Genomic DNA, 16,235 nt, shown 5'->3' with positions numbered 1-16,235 from the left:
TTCTCAAAATTGATTAGCTGGTGAAGATCCTGCCTTAGTTGTTGATGCCTGAGCTAAGCTAACGTTCAGCCCCCTGAAACAGGCTTTGCTGAGTGCTGAGGAACTTGTGAAGGGTCTGTAGATTTGACCTGTTTCACATAAGCATGCAAAAATGAAATATGAGACTACTCTGAAGCCAGGAATATAAAGTCACTCATGGCATATCCATGGAGACACCAATGTCTTGTGGAGTCCTGTTGTCATGGCTGGCTTGCCGTTTGACACCTGGCAAATTCATCAGGCTTGGCCCTCTCTTTTTCCCTTCAGTGAAGTGGGGATGATGCCAGCTTCCCAAGAAGGCCTGGTTAATTACAAATTGAAGTGTTCTGAAATCCATCTTTGCCAATGCTTTAGTGAATAGCGTGTTTGACAGGCACACTTCATGTCCTTTTCAGGAGCGGGGCATTCACATATGAAGGTACTATGTGTGGTTATTAAGTCTTGCTCCAGTCTGCCTCAGTCTAGTGGGAGTCTGAGAAGAATTCGAGTTGCATTAGACGATGCAGGGTTTGATATTGGTTCTTCCAGACTGGCACTTAATGAAGCTTGGAAAGTTGAGAAAAGTGCTCTAATCAGGCAAGCTCACTATTCTCACTGGAAATTGTAATTAAAGGGGGAAATTCGTCAGGAACATCCAGATGGGAGCCAAACCTTTTTTGGTAAAAGGCAGAAAACCTTTGGACTCTCAGCTGTCCAAGAGCTGCTTCCAAAACTCTGCCTGTTCACTTGAAACTCGCCCTCAAAGAGACTGCTTATTGTGTTATTGATGCTTAAATTTGGCAGGCATTTGTCTGACTCCCAGCTAGGGTAGGCTTTGGGAGGAAGGCTGGCTGAAAGCATTGTTAGCAGCAGGGTGAGGGTGGGAAGAGGGGGTGCTGCGGATGCCGAGGACCCCCTGCAGCTCAATGTCTTGGTGTAGGCTCAGTAGTGCTGCAGAGCTGCCTTACCAGGGAGCAGTCTCGAGAAAAATTGCAAGGTGAGGTGCCCCACCGTCGTATGATGTATGCTACCAGAACAGATCAAGCAGATGTTGGATACAAGAGTGCTAATCTAATACACATTAACAAAACTGGGGACTATTGGTTTATTCAGCTCAAGATGGCAAGCAATAAATCGTTCCTTGATGGAGCCGATTAGTTTCTTCTGAAACCTCCAACATCTATACCATGATATGCAGCTCTGTGGCTCCCGTAGTCTGAACATGATGTAGGAGGGGAAGCAGGCTGATCGGGAGCGTTCAGCTCCTGATGGTTCATGGCACACATGCTGTTCAGGCTGCCTTACCCCAGGTTACTGTCCTCTGATCCCTGCTCATGGCTCTGGCAGAGTGGGCATGATGTGGTGACGGGACCTGACTGCTCCTGTGTACCAGACCTAAGGTGGTGCTGCTCCCATCAGTGTGCGGTCTGAAAGGGATAAGGAGGCAGAAGGAGGCCTGTGGGATGTGTAGGAGGCAGTGCTGCACCCCCTTGTTTATAAATGATGAATGTTGTGAGCATGGTTTGCTGTTTGTAGGTAATCAGCCTGTGGTAAGGCATGTCCTGATGGGGAGAGTCACGATACCCTCCTGTGGCTCCCAGGGGTGAGCATGGATCATCTCCAGAGGGCTCTGTCTGCCCTGGGGATCCCACAGGGCTCCTGCGGCCAGTGCAGCTGCGGAGACTTGGCCGAGTGCTCGGCTCTGTGCAAGGCAACCATCCAGCTCACCCAGAGGTGTGTGCTGGGCTTAAAGCACTGCGCTGGCTCTCTTGGCACTAACACCTCACCTGCACTTTGCCTGTCTCTAGCTGTGTGTGTAAATGCGTGCAGCTCGGGTCTGCCCTTTGTTAAATGGGCAGGCCTTCATCCCAAGCTCTGGATCTGAGTGCAGCTGTGATACACCCAGGAAACCACAAGATCTGTAGGGAAAAACCAGAATGTGATCCTAATTCCTTGTTTTTTTTTCTCTTCCCTTTCACAATGGCTTTAAATCAACATCTGACTGAGCTTCTTTCCCAGTGGTGTTCTTTGTGGGCAGATGCAAATCAACAGAGCTTCCTTCCAGTTTGGCCAGTTCAGCATTTAAGCTTCCCTCTGTCTGGTCTGAAGTTCCAAACAGGCATGTCTGCTGCCTTCTTTTCCTTACCACTACTCCATTATTCATCCTCCAGGAGATGAGATGAAAGAAAGCCAGAACAAGGACACTTAGGCTGCTCTATTTGAGGGTGGGAGCTGAGCCATGCTCTGTGGAAAAATGCTAATGAGTGTGCAGGAGCAGAGAGCAGAGGTTGCATCTATAATAAAAACCCACAAAAAGCACAGTCCTAAGGTTACAAAATGATGTCCTAAAAAGCTAGGAATTGCCAGAAAAGAGGTTTCTGGTGAATCTCAATTTGCACTGTTGTGTGTAGGCATTATGATGGTCTGTAACTACGCAGTACTGTTACCCCACTCCAAAGCTCCCACCCTGTGTGCAGGAGGGATGGTGCTCGCTTACTCAGCCCCTACTCAGTAATTTGTCTTCCATGGTGTCCTGTCTGCCCCTGTGTTACTTACTCAAATCCTGCTCTGGAAAACAGACTGGTGAATTTAAAGCCTTATTTATGTGATTGTATGGCAACAATTGCTCTTGTATCAATAAGCTTCACAAGCAATAAATAACCCCTTTGGCTCTTAAGAAGGCACATTTCCTGTTTGGGAATGTGGTGTGCCTGTGCCTCAAAACCTGATGTGAAAATACGTTACCTTTTGTATGACAAGGATCTGAGATGACCAAGCACCCAGCCAGAGCCCTTCAGGGGCTCAGGACGAGGCTCTTGCAGCCTCAGGTCACAATTCAGAGCACTTGGCTGTTCTGCAGACTGCTGAATCTCCTGTCTGGTGTCCAGAAAATGCATCTGAGCAAACGCCTGCTCGGTGCATTTCTGGGCTGAGGGGTGCCCAGTTCTTGTGGAAGCTGGCTCGGATCTGGGGGCAGCCCCAAAGGGGACGCCTGCCTCCCTGGTGGGTGGCAGAGCTCAGAGCTCAGTGGGGATCCTGGCCACCGTGCTCATACCGCAGCTTAAACCAGTCCCAGAGGTGGAAGGGAAAGGCTGGGGATCTGGGGGGGTCGTTACAGGGTTTGGGTTTTGCCTTTGATGTTGTGTTGCTGATTGAGGAAAAGCATTTTCCATTTTAAAAAGTGCTCCTTCTTGAACAGTGTTTTCTTTTCCAAAATAGTCTTTTGTGTAGGGGAAATATGAGAAAGTTTAGACCAGCTTCTTTCTCTTGCTGTATTACAGACACCAGTGACTGCTCTGTAGCACGTTAACGTACCTCCTGTACCCAACTGCACACCTCAGCACATGTGCATTATGTGCTGTTGTCAACAAACCTCCCCTTTTTCTGTATGGGGACACATGGATGCCCGACACAATGTCATGTTCATGTCTGTGGGGGGCATTCACATCTTTTCTTGTGCACCCATCCCTCACCCGCATCCCATCCTCTGCAGAAAACAAGACGGATCCTGCTCCAGTTCCCCTCCTTTTGAGGCTAGGTGAAGGCACAAAGGCATACAGAGGGTTGGAGTGGATTCAGAGGAAAGAAACCAAAGGTGCAAACCAAAGAAAAAAGTCCTTTAAGTGAGGTGACTGGTAAGATCCCCATCAGGAAAGAAAATAAGGGAGGCCTGAAGAAAACTCAAGGATCTTGATGAAATAAATTAAACCTGTGAAAAGCAAGCATGTGTTAGAACGGAGAGGGGCAAGGCAGATGTCTTCCCATCCTCATGAGCAAGCCTGGGTCTGTGGATGCATTTCTGCTGGCTGCCTGCCTGCCTGTCTGAGAACCTGGCCCTGTCTGGCACCTTTTTTTTTTAATTCTTCCTTTTTTTTTTTTTTTTTCCCAAATCTTGTGTTTGAATTTACAACTTGAAATGCAGCAGAGAGAGGTTCTCCTGGAATATTGCTGCTGATGAGATTGTTTGCCCACAAGGGTGAGTGCTGATTTGGAGGAGGGAGAGACTTGATTTTTACTTGCATGCCTTTTGTGAATGTGTTGTATTGCCCTGGTTATTGCTCTTAGTTCCTCTGAATTTCTGTGTGCTGGCTGGCTTTTAGATATGTTTGACATTTGTGGGTCAGGAAGAGTTTCTCCCTAGATATATCCTCAGTTCAGTGCCCAGTGGATCTCACTGGGACTTTCTGCGTAGTCTGGGAATGGAGGGGACATGGCTGCTGTGTGGTGCTGAGGTGCAGAGCATAGATAGAAGCTACGAAACCTGTCGCAGCCACGTCCTCGGTTCGACAACACAGCTCACCCACGCTTCCTACCTGGGAACGTGCCAGGTGACTTGTTCTCTTCGAGGCTTCCCAGGTCTCCGGTCTTCAAATATTCGCACAGGTTGAATAATGCATAAAGTTCCAGCACTTGCTGGAGTCAAATGTTCTTCTCTAGCCCCTTAGATCTTTAAAAAATGAATACCTTTTTGCTTGAAAACCTTCCCCTTGCCCTCTGTGCAACCTGTTTCCCTTTCTAAGCTGTCACACTTTCTGCAATCCCTGCATCTTTCTAAATACACAATTGCCACTAGGGTTAACAGCCCTTTTGTACAAGGATCTCATTCTATCCTGTTGCCTTTGATAATTAGGGTGACCTTTTTGATAGAAGGGTGACTTTTCCTTTGTCCAGACAGGCAGCAGCCTCAGTGATTACATTCTGTCAAGCTCTAATGGGATGCTGTGCATCTGGGGAGATTCGCCTTTCTCTTCCCCTCGCCCCCCATTAATCATACTGGATTTTTTTTCTGCAGTGCTGGGGAGGCAGTGGGTGGTGTAACATGGAAGATACTGGGTCACTATGAGCAGAGCAATTGCATACACAGGGCTGAGACTGCTCAGGAACCTCTCCCCTCCTTCCCGAGTGCAGGTGGCCTCTCCTTGCTCTGCGGCCTGCAGAAGGGAACTGGGGTGCTGGGCCGTGTGTGTGTCTGAGACAAGCACTGGTGTGTTATGTGGTAAAGCAGGAGCTGCTGGCATGATTCTGCCGCTCGATGGGTGTCTCTTGGCACAGACTGGGAAGAACTCTGGTCCCTTTGTAGCAAAACAACCTCCTCAGACCAGGAGTCACAGCCGCTGTATTGCTGGCAGAGGCCTTGAGCCAGCAGGGAGGGAAATCCACAGCAAGATGTAAGGACAAGACAGATCAGACACCAGCTCTGCCACGAGGCTGGAGGCCTGTGCTGGCAGAGAGGAGTTTCCAGCCAGGTGATAGGGCAGATATTGTAACTGAAGCCAAATCTTGGCTACCAGTTAGGATCAAGAAGTGCAGACGGGATGTCTGAAGCGAAGGGTGTCTGCCTGGGGGCCGAGGGCTGGCTTTTGTCCACTGGGACAAGGAGGGATCAGTGGCTCTGGTCTTTCAGGGTCAAGATGCTTGTGACAGAGTTAAGGCAATTTTAATTGAACTGTGCATTGCAGCAAGTCTCCCCCTACTTGCCACAGGATGGCCTGCTCCCTACTTACTGGATGCTGTTTGCAGGTCGCCCAGCAAACAACCCTTTCGTGCTCTGCAGCTTGGTGGTTTGAGGATGGGGTGGGAAGGACGAGAGGCCAAAGCTGCCTCTCTGCAGTGCCGCTGCGTGCTGGAGCCTGCAGTGCCCCAGGTTTGTGTGGGGGCTCTGTGACAAGGTTCCCCCAGGACACCCCAGCCCTGCAGCATTAAGCCAGGACAGGTTTCATTTCTGGTTCCTGTTCCTCCCTGGTTGTTGGGATCTGGGGGCTGTCCGCGCAGCAGATATCTATTGGCAGTGTGCATCGCTGTGTCGTGTCCGTGTGCCAGAGCTCTACAGCGCAAAAAGCCTGAGGGGTCCCCTGCTGCAGCTGGGCTGAGAGCTATTACCTGCGGCTGGGTGGGCAGACAGGGCTGGTGGGTAGCAGGGGAGGCTGAAACGTTTGGGGTGGTTGCGAGGCTTCAAGAGCCAAAGTCACAGCTTGGAAGGAGAGCCCTGCTGTAGGCTGAAGAACTTTGTTTTAAAAGTGGTGTCAGCTGTGTCCCTGGACTGACCTGAGGGCTTTGTCCCACTGTGTGTGTGTGCACCTAACTGCCCAGAGAGGATAAATATATATATATATATAATGTGTGTGTGTGTACATATATATAATATATAGATGTATGTATTTTTTTGGGGGGGGAGAAGGGGAGTGATTGTGGAGGGGTAGGCTGGAGATCACTGGGACAGGGAGCATGCTCCTGCTGTCCCTAGGCAGATGGGAGCAGCATAGGACAGCTTTTCCCCATCCCTTTTGGTTGGTGCCATTTTCCCCATCCCTTTTGTTGTTGTTGTTGGCCCCCACACCACGGGTGCTCCCTCAGCTCTGGCTTCCCTGGGCTGAGACCCAGACACTGCGCAGGCTGCGTTGCCATCCCTGAGGCAGTGGCAGGCTGTTCTCACACCAAACCTGACTTTTGCAGCAGGAATGCTAATCCTGGGGGACTTGTGTGTCCCTCCCTCATCAAGCCCTGCTGGCAAGGGGCAGGAGCAGCCTCCCCGTTCGGAGGCTTCCTGGCACCTGAGCTCATGTTTTGAGGCTCTCCTGCTGCTCCGTGTGGACCCGGCAGATGGATGTTGCCTGCAGCAGGTGCTCAGCCCTCATTAACATGGGGATGAGAGGCCAAGGCCTGGCTCATGCCCACTCCTGTGCTGGGAAGTGAGGCTCAACAAGTGGCACCCTGCGTGCCGCCGTCTGCACGTGTGGCTTCAGAGCCTCTTGCAGCCGCACGAGTGTTGCTCTGACAGATGTTGGCCTTGGTGCTTGTGGCCGGGGGGGGGGGGGCGTCTTCTGGGTGCATAATCTGATAATTAATTGTAGCAGGGCATCCTTGCCAGCTAGAGGATGATGAGGGAGGGACTGAGCAGCACTGCGTCTTCCCTGACTCTCCAGCCTCAGCTGTTGCTTCTGGATGACTCTTCGAGCATTGAATTCCTCTTTTACCAGCGCATCTGATGATAAGCAAATGCACTGCAGTGTTCCTCTGGGGACAGAGTCCTTGAACAGCTGATGGCTTCTCTGAAAAGCAGCAGTGAACTGCCTAGGTCTGCGGTTTGCCTTCCAGCTTGGCAAGCGGGCTCTGAGCACTGCTCCTGAGCAGCGACAGCTCGGCCCTCCTGGCCGGGCGCTGGGGATGCAGTGTGCGTGCTGCTGGGGAGCTGGGTGGTCAGAGCATCTTTGGTGGGGAAACAAACAGAAAAATCCAGCCCTAGGTACCAGGAGTTGGGGACCCGGACAGAAACTGCTAGAACGAAACGCAATCCTTTCAAATGGTCTAAAAAGTTGGCTTTTAGCGGTAAATGTGGTTTAACAGTGCCGCCTGGTGGAAGCACCTGGGGAAAATCAGACCTCTTCCCCCATCTGCTCTGCTCTGTGTGGAAACCTCAGCCACGGGGCTGCTGCTCGAGAGCGGCTGTGGAGAAGACCCGGGTGTCGCCAGCTTTTGTTTGTGTTTCTTATGGTGGTGCGAGGAGGAAGGCGGCTGTGCAGCTGGGAAATGCTCCTAGCAGTGCCTGTACACACTGAGTCCTCCCTGGATGTGAGCTGAAACGCCCAGCTCATGACTGCCTAGCTCGCTGTGCTGGTGGGAGGATTGCTCCAGGCAATGTCCTTGCTTTTCAGGCGCTTCAGGCCAGAACAAGGAGGGAGGCCACGCTCCTGGGGCATTGGGGGTCAGAGCTCTGCTGTGCCCTTACTCACCAAACTGAGAGCTTCGGGCATGGATTTGATCCTGGCCCTGATCTTTTTGACCATCACTGACTACACACTACACTGATGCAGCAGATCTGTTGTGCTGCCATAACCACCTCAGCTGAAATGAGAATTTGTGTAGTGGCCTTCAGAAGCCTTGAGATTTTTGTTTGCTAACTCCCCTTGGCCTTTGCTGGTCTCAAGGACAACGTCAGAGTCAGGGGCATTAACAGCTGGCCCTTCACCAGGCATCTATGGGGGTGGTGGAAAGTGAGCCTGCGGCGTGTGAAAGCCAGGCTGCGTTCCCTCCTAGGCTGGACATGGCAGCAGTGGCTCTGAGGGTGCCCAGCAGAGGAAAAACTCGATGCCTGCTGCTTTCAGCATGGCTGTGCAGTAGAGGTATTGCTTGTACTGAAGCGCGGCATGCTTCGTGTGGCCACCTTTCCAAGGCCCCCTAGCCCAGATGTTAAAAACCAGAGGTGGTGGCTTGCTCAGCTTGCTGGTGGGACCTTTCCTGCAAGGACATGGGTGGTCAGCTGAAGGATGGGGCTGAGTGTGAGCTACACGTACACCTGGATTGTGAAGCGAGGCTTCATGCATGGATGAGGCTAAGAGAAGGGGCTGAGCAGACAGCTCACAGGAGCCCTAATACCCCTGTATGCTCCCACAGAACGATGCTGGGCCTGCTGCTCCCAAATCACTGCCTGTGCGCCAGGACAGGCGCGCACCCTGCAGCAGCTCCTGGTGATGGTGTCCCACCAGCTCCAGCGTGCGGCAGGAGGGTCGGCCTGCTGCCCCCGGAGAGGACGGTTAGGTTGGGTTTTATTGGCGGCGGCACTTCTAAATTACATAGCATTTACTGGCTGAAAATACTCCTAAAAGTCCTTCCCTCAATGCTAAAAGCACAGCTCCCTTTAATCATCTTTCGCTGTTAATTAACTGCGCACAAACTGAGCGTGGCACCCCGCATCCCCAAGCGGGCTCTGAAGGCCACGGTGGCCGGTGCCATCTGTTAGTGCCAGCTCCACCAGCCCTGTGCCTGCTGGGCGAGGGCTGAGCTATTTCTGCCTGCCCTGGCAGGTGGGGTGAGAAGAAAGGGAGACAAAAAAAGCCCAGGCTCGTTTATTTTTTGTTAGGAGCAGTCGTGGCCACAGGTGGAGCTGGGCAGATAAGCAGCGGTAGGGTCCTACGGTAAGCAATTCTGTGATAGCTTTGCAAATGAATACAAAGTCACCGTGTCCTTTGTCTTCAGAGATCCTTGCCCTGTCCCTCCAAAGCATGGCTCTGAACTGCTTTTCTATTATTATTAATTAACAATATAGTATAAAAATAATAATGAGGCAGAGGCACAAATACACAAACACAAAGTAGTTTTTAACCTGGCTTGATTAATGCTGTCAAGTTGTACATCTGAGTGTGAGCTCAGTGGGACTGTTGCTTTTGTTTAATACCACAAGACACTTCAGTCTGGATTGTTGCATTACAGTACAAATAAAAAACAGAAACAAAACCACATCTGCATCATACAAGGTGAGAAGAATATGAGAATTCTAAATATTTACAGAGGAGGGCAGTGGGGAAACCACAAAAAATATTTACATAAAAATACATGAGCTCGTCGGCATATACATTTTACACCAGTTCACAAAAAAAAGACACTATATAAATTAAAGTGAAGGGATCTCCAAAGGTAACCCAAGACTTTCTGGGACATTTCTCTCATGCGGCTCAGGGAAAGAAAAACCAAGTCTTCTACAGCAGGAAAATGAACTGCAAAACAACCCTTTTCTCCCACCCCCCCCACCCTCCCAACAAACTGGACGAGGCAAGACTGCACACAAAGGTATTCTGGCGTACGTTTGTTTAAACCAGACCATGCCTTTCAACACTGGGTTTCCGTAGCACGAGGTTCTGGGAAAAGAGGTGCATGCCTAAGCCGCCTTTAACAAAAGAAAGTAAAACTACTTCTCATCTGAATTGCCTAACACGTAACACATCACTTCGGTCTATGCCCTGTTGACGTACTGAGGAACGGCAAAGTACACGTGAGGTTCTGTCCCTTCTGGGGTTAAAGAGGAACAGAATGTTTTCAGGTTAGTTTTGGTTTTGTGTAGCAACTTACTACCACTGTGCAATCCTTGCTGACCCCTTTCAAACGATGAGCATACAATGAGGATCTCTGGAAAGACATAGGCACAACGTTGTGGGTCTTTTGTCACATCTGCATATAGATTTCACCTGCTAAGTTTTGTTAAAAATTAGAAATTAATGCTTTACTTAAGACTTTATAGGGGTTAGGTCCTCATTACTCACCTAATGTCTGCACTCTCCCTTCGCCAAGAAAGGTCTCCTGTGGGTCACGCATTCTGCTCCAAGGTGGAAAACCAGAGCTGGAGTACGTTATTGGACCCTAACTCTTGCATGCACTAAGGAAGAAACTCAGCTGAAAACTTAGGAAGTGGCAAGTTAGGATGTAGCTAGCTTGTGGCAAGTGTAAGGGAATTATTTAAAACCATAGCTGCTTGTCATCTTGCTGGAGATAAGGCTAGGCAATAAATTAATCTGAGCAGAACTGGCCTTGCAATTAGTATTATTTATTTGCCTTGCCATCCCCTTGGTCTCTCCCCTTTCTCTGCTAGGATGCTAAGAACTTACCTCCAGATCATCCACCTTATTTAGACATGTGGTGTAAACTCCCCTCCTTGCGCTGATGCACAGTGCCCTTTTATATAGCTCGGCTGTGATTTTGGAAAGATGTAGCTGGATGTTTTGACTTATCAATTAATGAGGATGGAAAAACTCTTTCTAAGGACCATCAGATTAACCACAGTGCAAGAGCAGAACTGCATAGTTCACTATATGGCTTCGTGTGGGGTGGACGCGGGATGACTGCTGCATCACTGCAGATGGTTGAGCTGTGGTCGGTGGCGACACCAATGAAAGGTGCTCAGCTGTAGGACTGTCTGGGGAAAGCTGGTACCTGAACCTTGCCTTGTACCTGTGGCCCAACACTGGCATAGAGAGGTTAGTCTCTGAGAGCTTGCAGCCCTGAAAATACGCACTGATGTGGCTGTGCACAGGGTGGGGAGGACGCTGGGTTAAGTTTTCTGCTGTGTGCCTTTTTAAAATGCTTTTTGCTCTTGAGGGAAGGCTGTTTGGAGCACCCCTCTAGGAGTACAGATGTGTACTTCCAGGAGCTCTTTCTGAAAGGTGCTGAAAGCTTTTGTTCCCACGGGGGCGAGAGGGTGCTTAGCACCTGGCACTTCACACGATGCTGTGCGTGGAAGAGCCCAGGCTCAGGCAGGTTTCTGGGGAGCAGAAAGTGTCCAGGGATGGCACTTGGTATCTAAAGGGAGATGGTGGCTTTGAGCAGGAACATCCAGAGAGGCATTTACAATAGTGGGGGCCGCGCTCAGCCCCCTGGTAGCAGAAGGACAGTCCTGATTAACGTAAGGCCAAAATGGAGGTTAGGAGAGGTGCTGGGGGGCAGGAGCGGGGAGTTAAGGCTTTCATGGAGAGAGAGGTTTGACCTACAGCTCTCGTTACCTGAATCCCAAATAGCCTGAACCAAACGCGTTGTCCCTGCTTCAACTGGAGACCTCGGCAGGTACCTGGCAGCTGGGGGGAGGGGGGCGGGTCTGTGCTGCAGCGGTTGAGGACTGGTACCAGTCCTGGGGAAGTACGCGCCTCGCTGGAGAGCGCACGTCCTGAACCCGGCCTCCCTTGGCTCACTTGTGGCGAGGAAGCGGGATGGGTCAGCCTCTGCTGGGGAGCTAGCACTGGAGCAGGATGGCCCACAGCTTGGCTCACCTAAGGGCCCCTTTCTCTGCATCTTTTTTTTTTCCCATAAAAGAAAACATTACAAAAAGCATTCCCCCACCAAGAAACAAACCCTTCTACCTGGTAATTACTCACGAGGAGGTTACGGTAACCTGAATCACAGTGCATTTTTTTCTTTTTTTCTGACTGCCAGATTTATTTCTGTAACATGTAACAACTCTTCTAAACAAAACACTTAAAACAACAACATTGCACAATAAAATAGGACCATAAGGTACTGTTACTGAAACAGCCCTAGACAAGGCTACAAGAGTAAAAGAAGCAAACAGCTAGAGACTGGTTAGCTACTAGAACCACATTTTCTTTAAGATTTAAAAACCCTAAAATAGCCATGAAACTTTTGTTCAAAAAAAACCAACAAAAACAACAACCAACCATCTGATAAATCTAATAAAAGTTCCCTTTAACTTTCACGGCTGCGTGCTAACTGCAGGACCTCCAGATTTTTAATAAAACATCAGAGATTTGAAATGGGTAGAGAAGTTCTTCAACCACATGGAACAGGAACAGCCTTGGTATTTCTCAGTGAGCATTTAAAAAGTCCTAAACCTCAAGTATTTCGTGCAAGCCCTGCCTAATATGAAATGGATGTGCTTTGTAAGGTGGGGTTGTAGTTAGGCTTGGGAAGTCTGGGAGGCTGTACACCAGTGGGTGCCTGGCTTCTTTCACAATACGGAAAGCTTTTAAATACCTAGGACAATGTTATTAGTGTATTATAGAGTGCACTGGCCTTCTGTCCCTAGTGCTAACTGAATACTGGTGTGCTCTACGCTTGCAATACGGGAGGCAAAACTATTTCACAGCGCACAGACAGCACGTAACTACTCTGCGTGTGCCACGACTTGACAGGGATTCCCTTGCCAACGCAGAACTGAAAGGTTACAGAAAGCTGTGTCCTGCAGGGCCTTCAGTTTAGGGTCACTAGGAGCACTCCCTGATCTAAGAGCTGCAGGGTCTGGCCCTGGGCAAATAGCTGGGCATGCAGGTAACTCAGCACTTACACAGGCATTCCCAGCTAGAAACGTGTGCTCCAATTTACAAGCTGGACGTAACGCTATTAGAAGTGGTTTTTATTATTATGTTTTTTTTTTTTTTTTTTTTTTTTTTTTTTTTTTGTAACTAAAGGATGCTGTCTGGCCAGCCTCAACGTGGTATTAAATCATCTGGACTGTAGATAGCCTAGCAGTATAGGAGGAATCGGCGTGAAATGGGTGTGCTGCTCCCAAGTGTGTGTGCTTTTTTTTTTTTTGTATTGTTTTTTTCTTTTGCTATGAGAAATGTAGACCTGTGCCCTACTTGGCTTCTATAGCTGGCCTCCGCTTACACTAGAGAAATTTTAATTTGACTTCTTGTAGCCAGAAGCAACTTGTTAAGCAAGCAATTTAAGAAGTGTGCTGTATCGTGAACTTGCTTCAGAGCTTCTTCCACAGGCTGAAGTCAAAACAGGCTCCCACCCACTTCCAAGCAGTGAAGATCCACTATGCCTAAGCACTAATTTTCAAGGGAGAGGCAGGACCTTGGCATTTATCAAGAAAAAAAAAATACTTCGGAAGCCTCCCCCCACACCCTCGTGCTGCATAACCTCAGCGGGGGTAGAAGAGTGGCTTGTCCGAGGCGTGTCACGGAGACCCTTTCTTGGAAGCTAACAGTGGGAAGGGCGACACACGGGGCTCACAAGAACAGCAGCATGCACAGTCCATCATGCACAGGACTACAGAGGCATGGTGAGGAAGCGGTGGTAACTGCCAACATCAAATCCAGGGAAGGAAAAACTTCTTTTCCCTTCCCCCTGCCCCCAGCAGCATCTTTCAGCTCTGCCTGTCCTCTCTGGCAACATCTGGGCGCCAACAGCCTGCCTTACCATTCCAGTTATCTCAAACTACATGAAAAAGCTATATCTCTACTACATAAAAACAGTGAGTGGTGGGCTGGGGGGGGGGGGAGGGAGGGCTGAAGGGGGTTTGCTTTGCTCATCGGGGCAGGATTTTTTTTTTTTTCCATCACTGAAAAAATAAAACAGTCCACTGTCCAGCAGGGGCTGCTTAGACTCTATCCCTCCTTCCCCCCACACCAGCTCACTCAACATGGACCTCTGTTTCGGGCCTCTGCAAACACAGCTCCGTTGGGAGGAAGGCCCCCTGGCCAAGGGCTGTGGCGTAAGTCCTACTGTGCATGTGGGTAAAAGTGGGGGGCACGAACCCCCCTCCTCCAACATAGCCCCCTCTTTGGTGCTGAGGCATGGTATGGTAATCCTCCAAATTATCGTACTGGGACACCACAGTCATAGTGCTTTGGCGTTTCCCGAGGGTTTGGTACGGGTAGAGGAGGGCAGAGTCCCTCTCCACGGATTCGGGGTGCTGCATCCTGAGGCTGTGGCTCCGTTCAGGCTTGGGCGGTGGTGCCATGGGTGAGGCCGCGTGCTCCTCTTCCTTATAGCAGTCTCTGGAGTGTTTCTCCATGGACGTGGTCGGTTTGGCTCGAGACCTTTCCAAATCTGGCCTGTCCTCTGCTAACCTCACCTCCTTGTGGTTCAGTCTCAGGGTATCCTGGTTCGCTGGGATGTACTTCCCGCCCGAGTGCTGGTAACCGACGGACTCGGAGGGCTCGGGGCCGCCTTTAGGCCTGTAGTCAGGATAAGGGGGCCCGTTTTTGGATTCGGAAGGCTGCCTATGGCTTCCCTCCTGCTGCAAGTGTGTCCTGTGTTCGTTTGTGCTGCTGCCAGGCTCGTGCAGCTTCCTGCTCCGGATGCTGCTCTGCTTCTGGGGAAGGGACGGCTTCTCTGACGGGCCGTTCCCGTAGGCCCCATGGTAGTGGGCTCTGTCCAGCTCTGGCTCGGGGTGCTGCATGTAGTAGCGTTCGTCCCCCTCGGGTGTAGCTGCTTTGGCTGGGTACCTCCCCTCCTTCCCTTCTGCCACAGTGAGGAGCCCAGTTTTCCCAGGATCGGATTTGCTGCGCAAGTGAATGACATCCAGTCCTCCCAGCTCGTCCTGGAGCAGCGGGGCCACATTGTCATACTGGGACATCACCGGTCCTTTCACTTTTTGCCGTGTGCGGCTCTCCCGTCGAATTGACTGCATGCGGTACTTCTCCATGTCCTCGAGGTCCCATGACATGTACGTGTTCTTGATGTCTGGGGCAGGAGGCACGTCTCTGCTGATAAAGCTGTGCTCTTTGCCAGCCAGGTGGCTGATGAGGCCGCCCCGCGGGTAGGCAGACAAGCCGGGGTAGCGGTACAGGCCTTTGCTTTGCAGCCGCGAGGCGTAGGAGGCGACATCTCGGCTGGGCAGGGGGTGGAAGGGCCTGGCCCGCACGGTGCTGTAGGGGTCCAGGTCGTAGAAGCTCCCGTCAGCAGTGGTGTAATAAGAAGATCCAGAAGAGCTGGAATAAGGACTGTACCGGTAATGGACTCGCCCGTTCTCAAAGTAAGGCTGCAGCTGAGTCACGTGGTAGTCGGAGTGGGGCTGATATGGCTTGTACTGGTAGAGGGGCCGTGGGCAGTACACGGGCTCGTCATCTGGAGGCACCTCGGTTCGCGAAATGGGAACGGAGCGGATAGCAGAGGCAGCTGGGGTGGGGACGTGCAGCGACTGAACCCTTCGGATGGTGGGGTAGGGTGGGGCGTCCTCAGCATAGCTGGTGTTACGCAGGCCCGTCGGGCTCACCGAGGACACGAACTCCGTCCGGCTGCGCGGCTTGGAGTGGACAGTTGAGGTGCTTTTTCCTTGGTTTGTGTAGGTGTTGTAGCGAGTGCCTGCAGAAGTGGGTGTCTCAGAGCGAGGAGGATAGGCTTGGTGCTGGTCAGGTTTGCTGTGGTAGGAGATGTGAGGAGGAACACTCTCGGGTCTGTACGTGTGGATGGAGGTCGGCTTGTGGTGCAGGTAGTTGTCTGGCCCAGAGGGCTCCTGAATGCTCTCCGGCTTGGGATGCGGCACGTAGACGGACTGCAGAGAAGCATGCTTGGGGGGCGGAGGTGGTGGCGGCGGCAACAGGGCTTCCTCCACAGAAGAGGCCAGCATGGAGGAAGCCAGGAAGGCGTGATAGTTGGAGTTGTTGATAGCATCCGTGTTATTTGAGTGCATGGCAGCAGCGATTTTGCTCTCCAGTGTTCTCACAGGTGGGACAGGGGGTGTAAAGCTGTAGGAGGATTGAGTAGGGACGGACTCGGAACGCAGGTGCAGCGGGGGAGCCCTCGTACTCTCCCGAGGCTTTTCCAAATGGCTCTGGTGGCCTGTGGGCACAGAAGACGAGCAGCGTGTAGTAGAACTGCTTTCTGAGGCAAAAACAGGAGCAGGCTCAGGTGACTTTTCTGGTGCAGTTGCACCCCAAACCTATAGGGAAGAGACCAGTAGAAGTTAGAGGCAAGCATCCTTCCCCCATTCCGTAGTTACGCTATCACAGATGCTTGTATGGATTAGTTCAGTGTCAGTTATTTTGTGCCTGACTTTCGTTTGCTGTGGAGAGCCAGCACTGCTCACTGTCAAAGGAAAAGATGTGTACGTTCCCTTTCACAGCAAGGGCAGCATGCTGTCTCTGGGGGATGGCAGGTGACTTCCAGGACCTGCCACAAATGGCAGCCGAGGAGCCTGTAAGTGCTCTTATTGCAAATGTCAAACTGCTGAAGGGGGAGGAAGTAGCTGTCTCTACTTTATAGCTTTT

The 16,235-nt window shown here is 51.0% G+C and overlaps 1 protein-coding gene across 16 annotated transcripts in view; it reads right to left on the bottom strand.

The window, feature by feature from the left end:
• Nucleotides 1-9,110: 9,110 nt before the first annotated feature.
• The window catches only part of ARHGAP32 (Rho GTPase activating protein 32), a 262,792-nt gene continuing 255,667 nt past the window's right edge, over nt 9,111-16,235 (bottom strand). For all 16 annotated transcript variants that reach the window (XM_040534596.1, XM_040534595.1, XM_040534604.1 and 13 more), the window contains one exon: nt 9,111-15,907. In XM_040534596.1, the coding sequence (XP_040390530.1) occupies nt 13,655-15,907 (2,253 nt within the window). In that variant the 3' untranslated portion in view covers nt 9,111-13,654. The remainder of the gene's footprint in view (nt 15,908-16,235) is intronic.

The sequence above is a fragment of the Cygnus olor genome, chromosome 22 (genome assembly GCF_009769625.2).
Source record: "Cygnus olor isolate bCygOlo1 chromosome 22, bCygOlo1.pri.v2, whole genome shotgun sequence".
Lineage (NCBI taxonomy): Eukaryota > Metazoa > Chordata > Aves > Anseriformes > Anatidae > Cygnus > Cygnus olor.
Note: the sequence above shows the minus strand (reverse complement) of the source record. Positions and strands in the feature narration are given on the sequence as shown.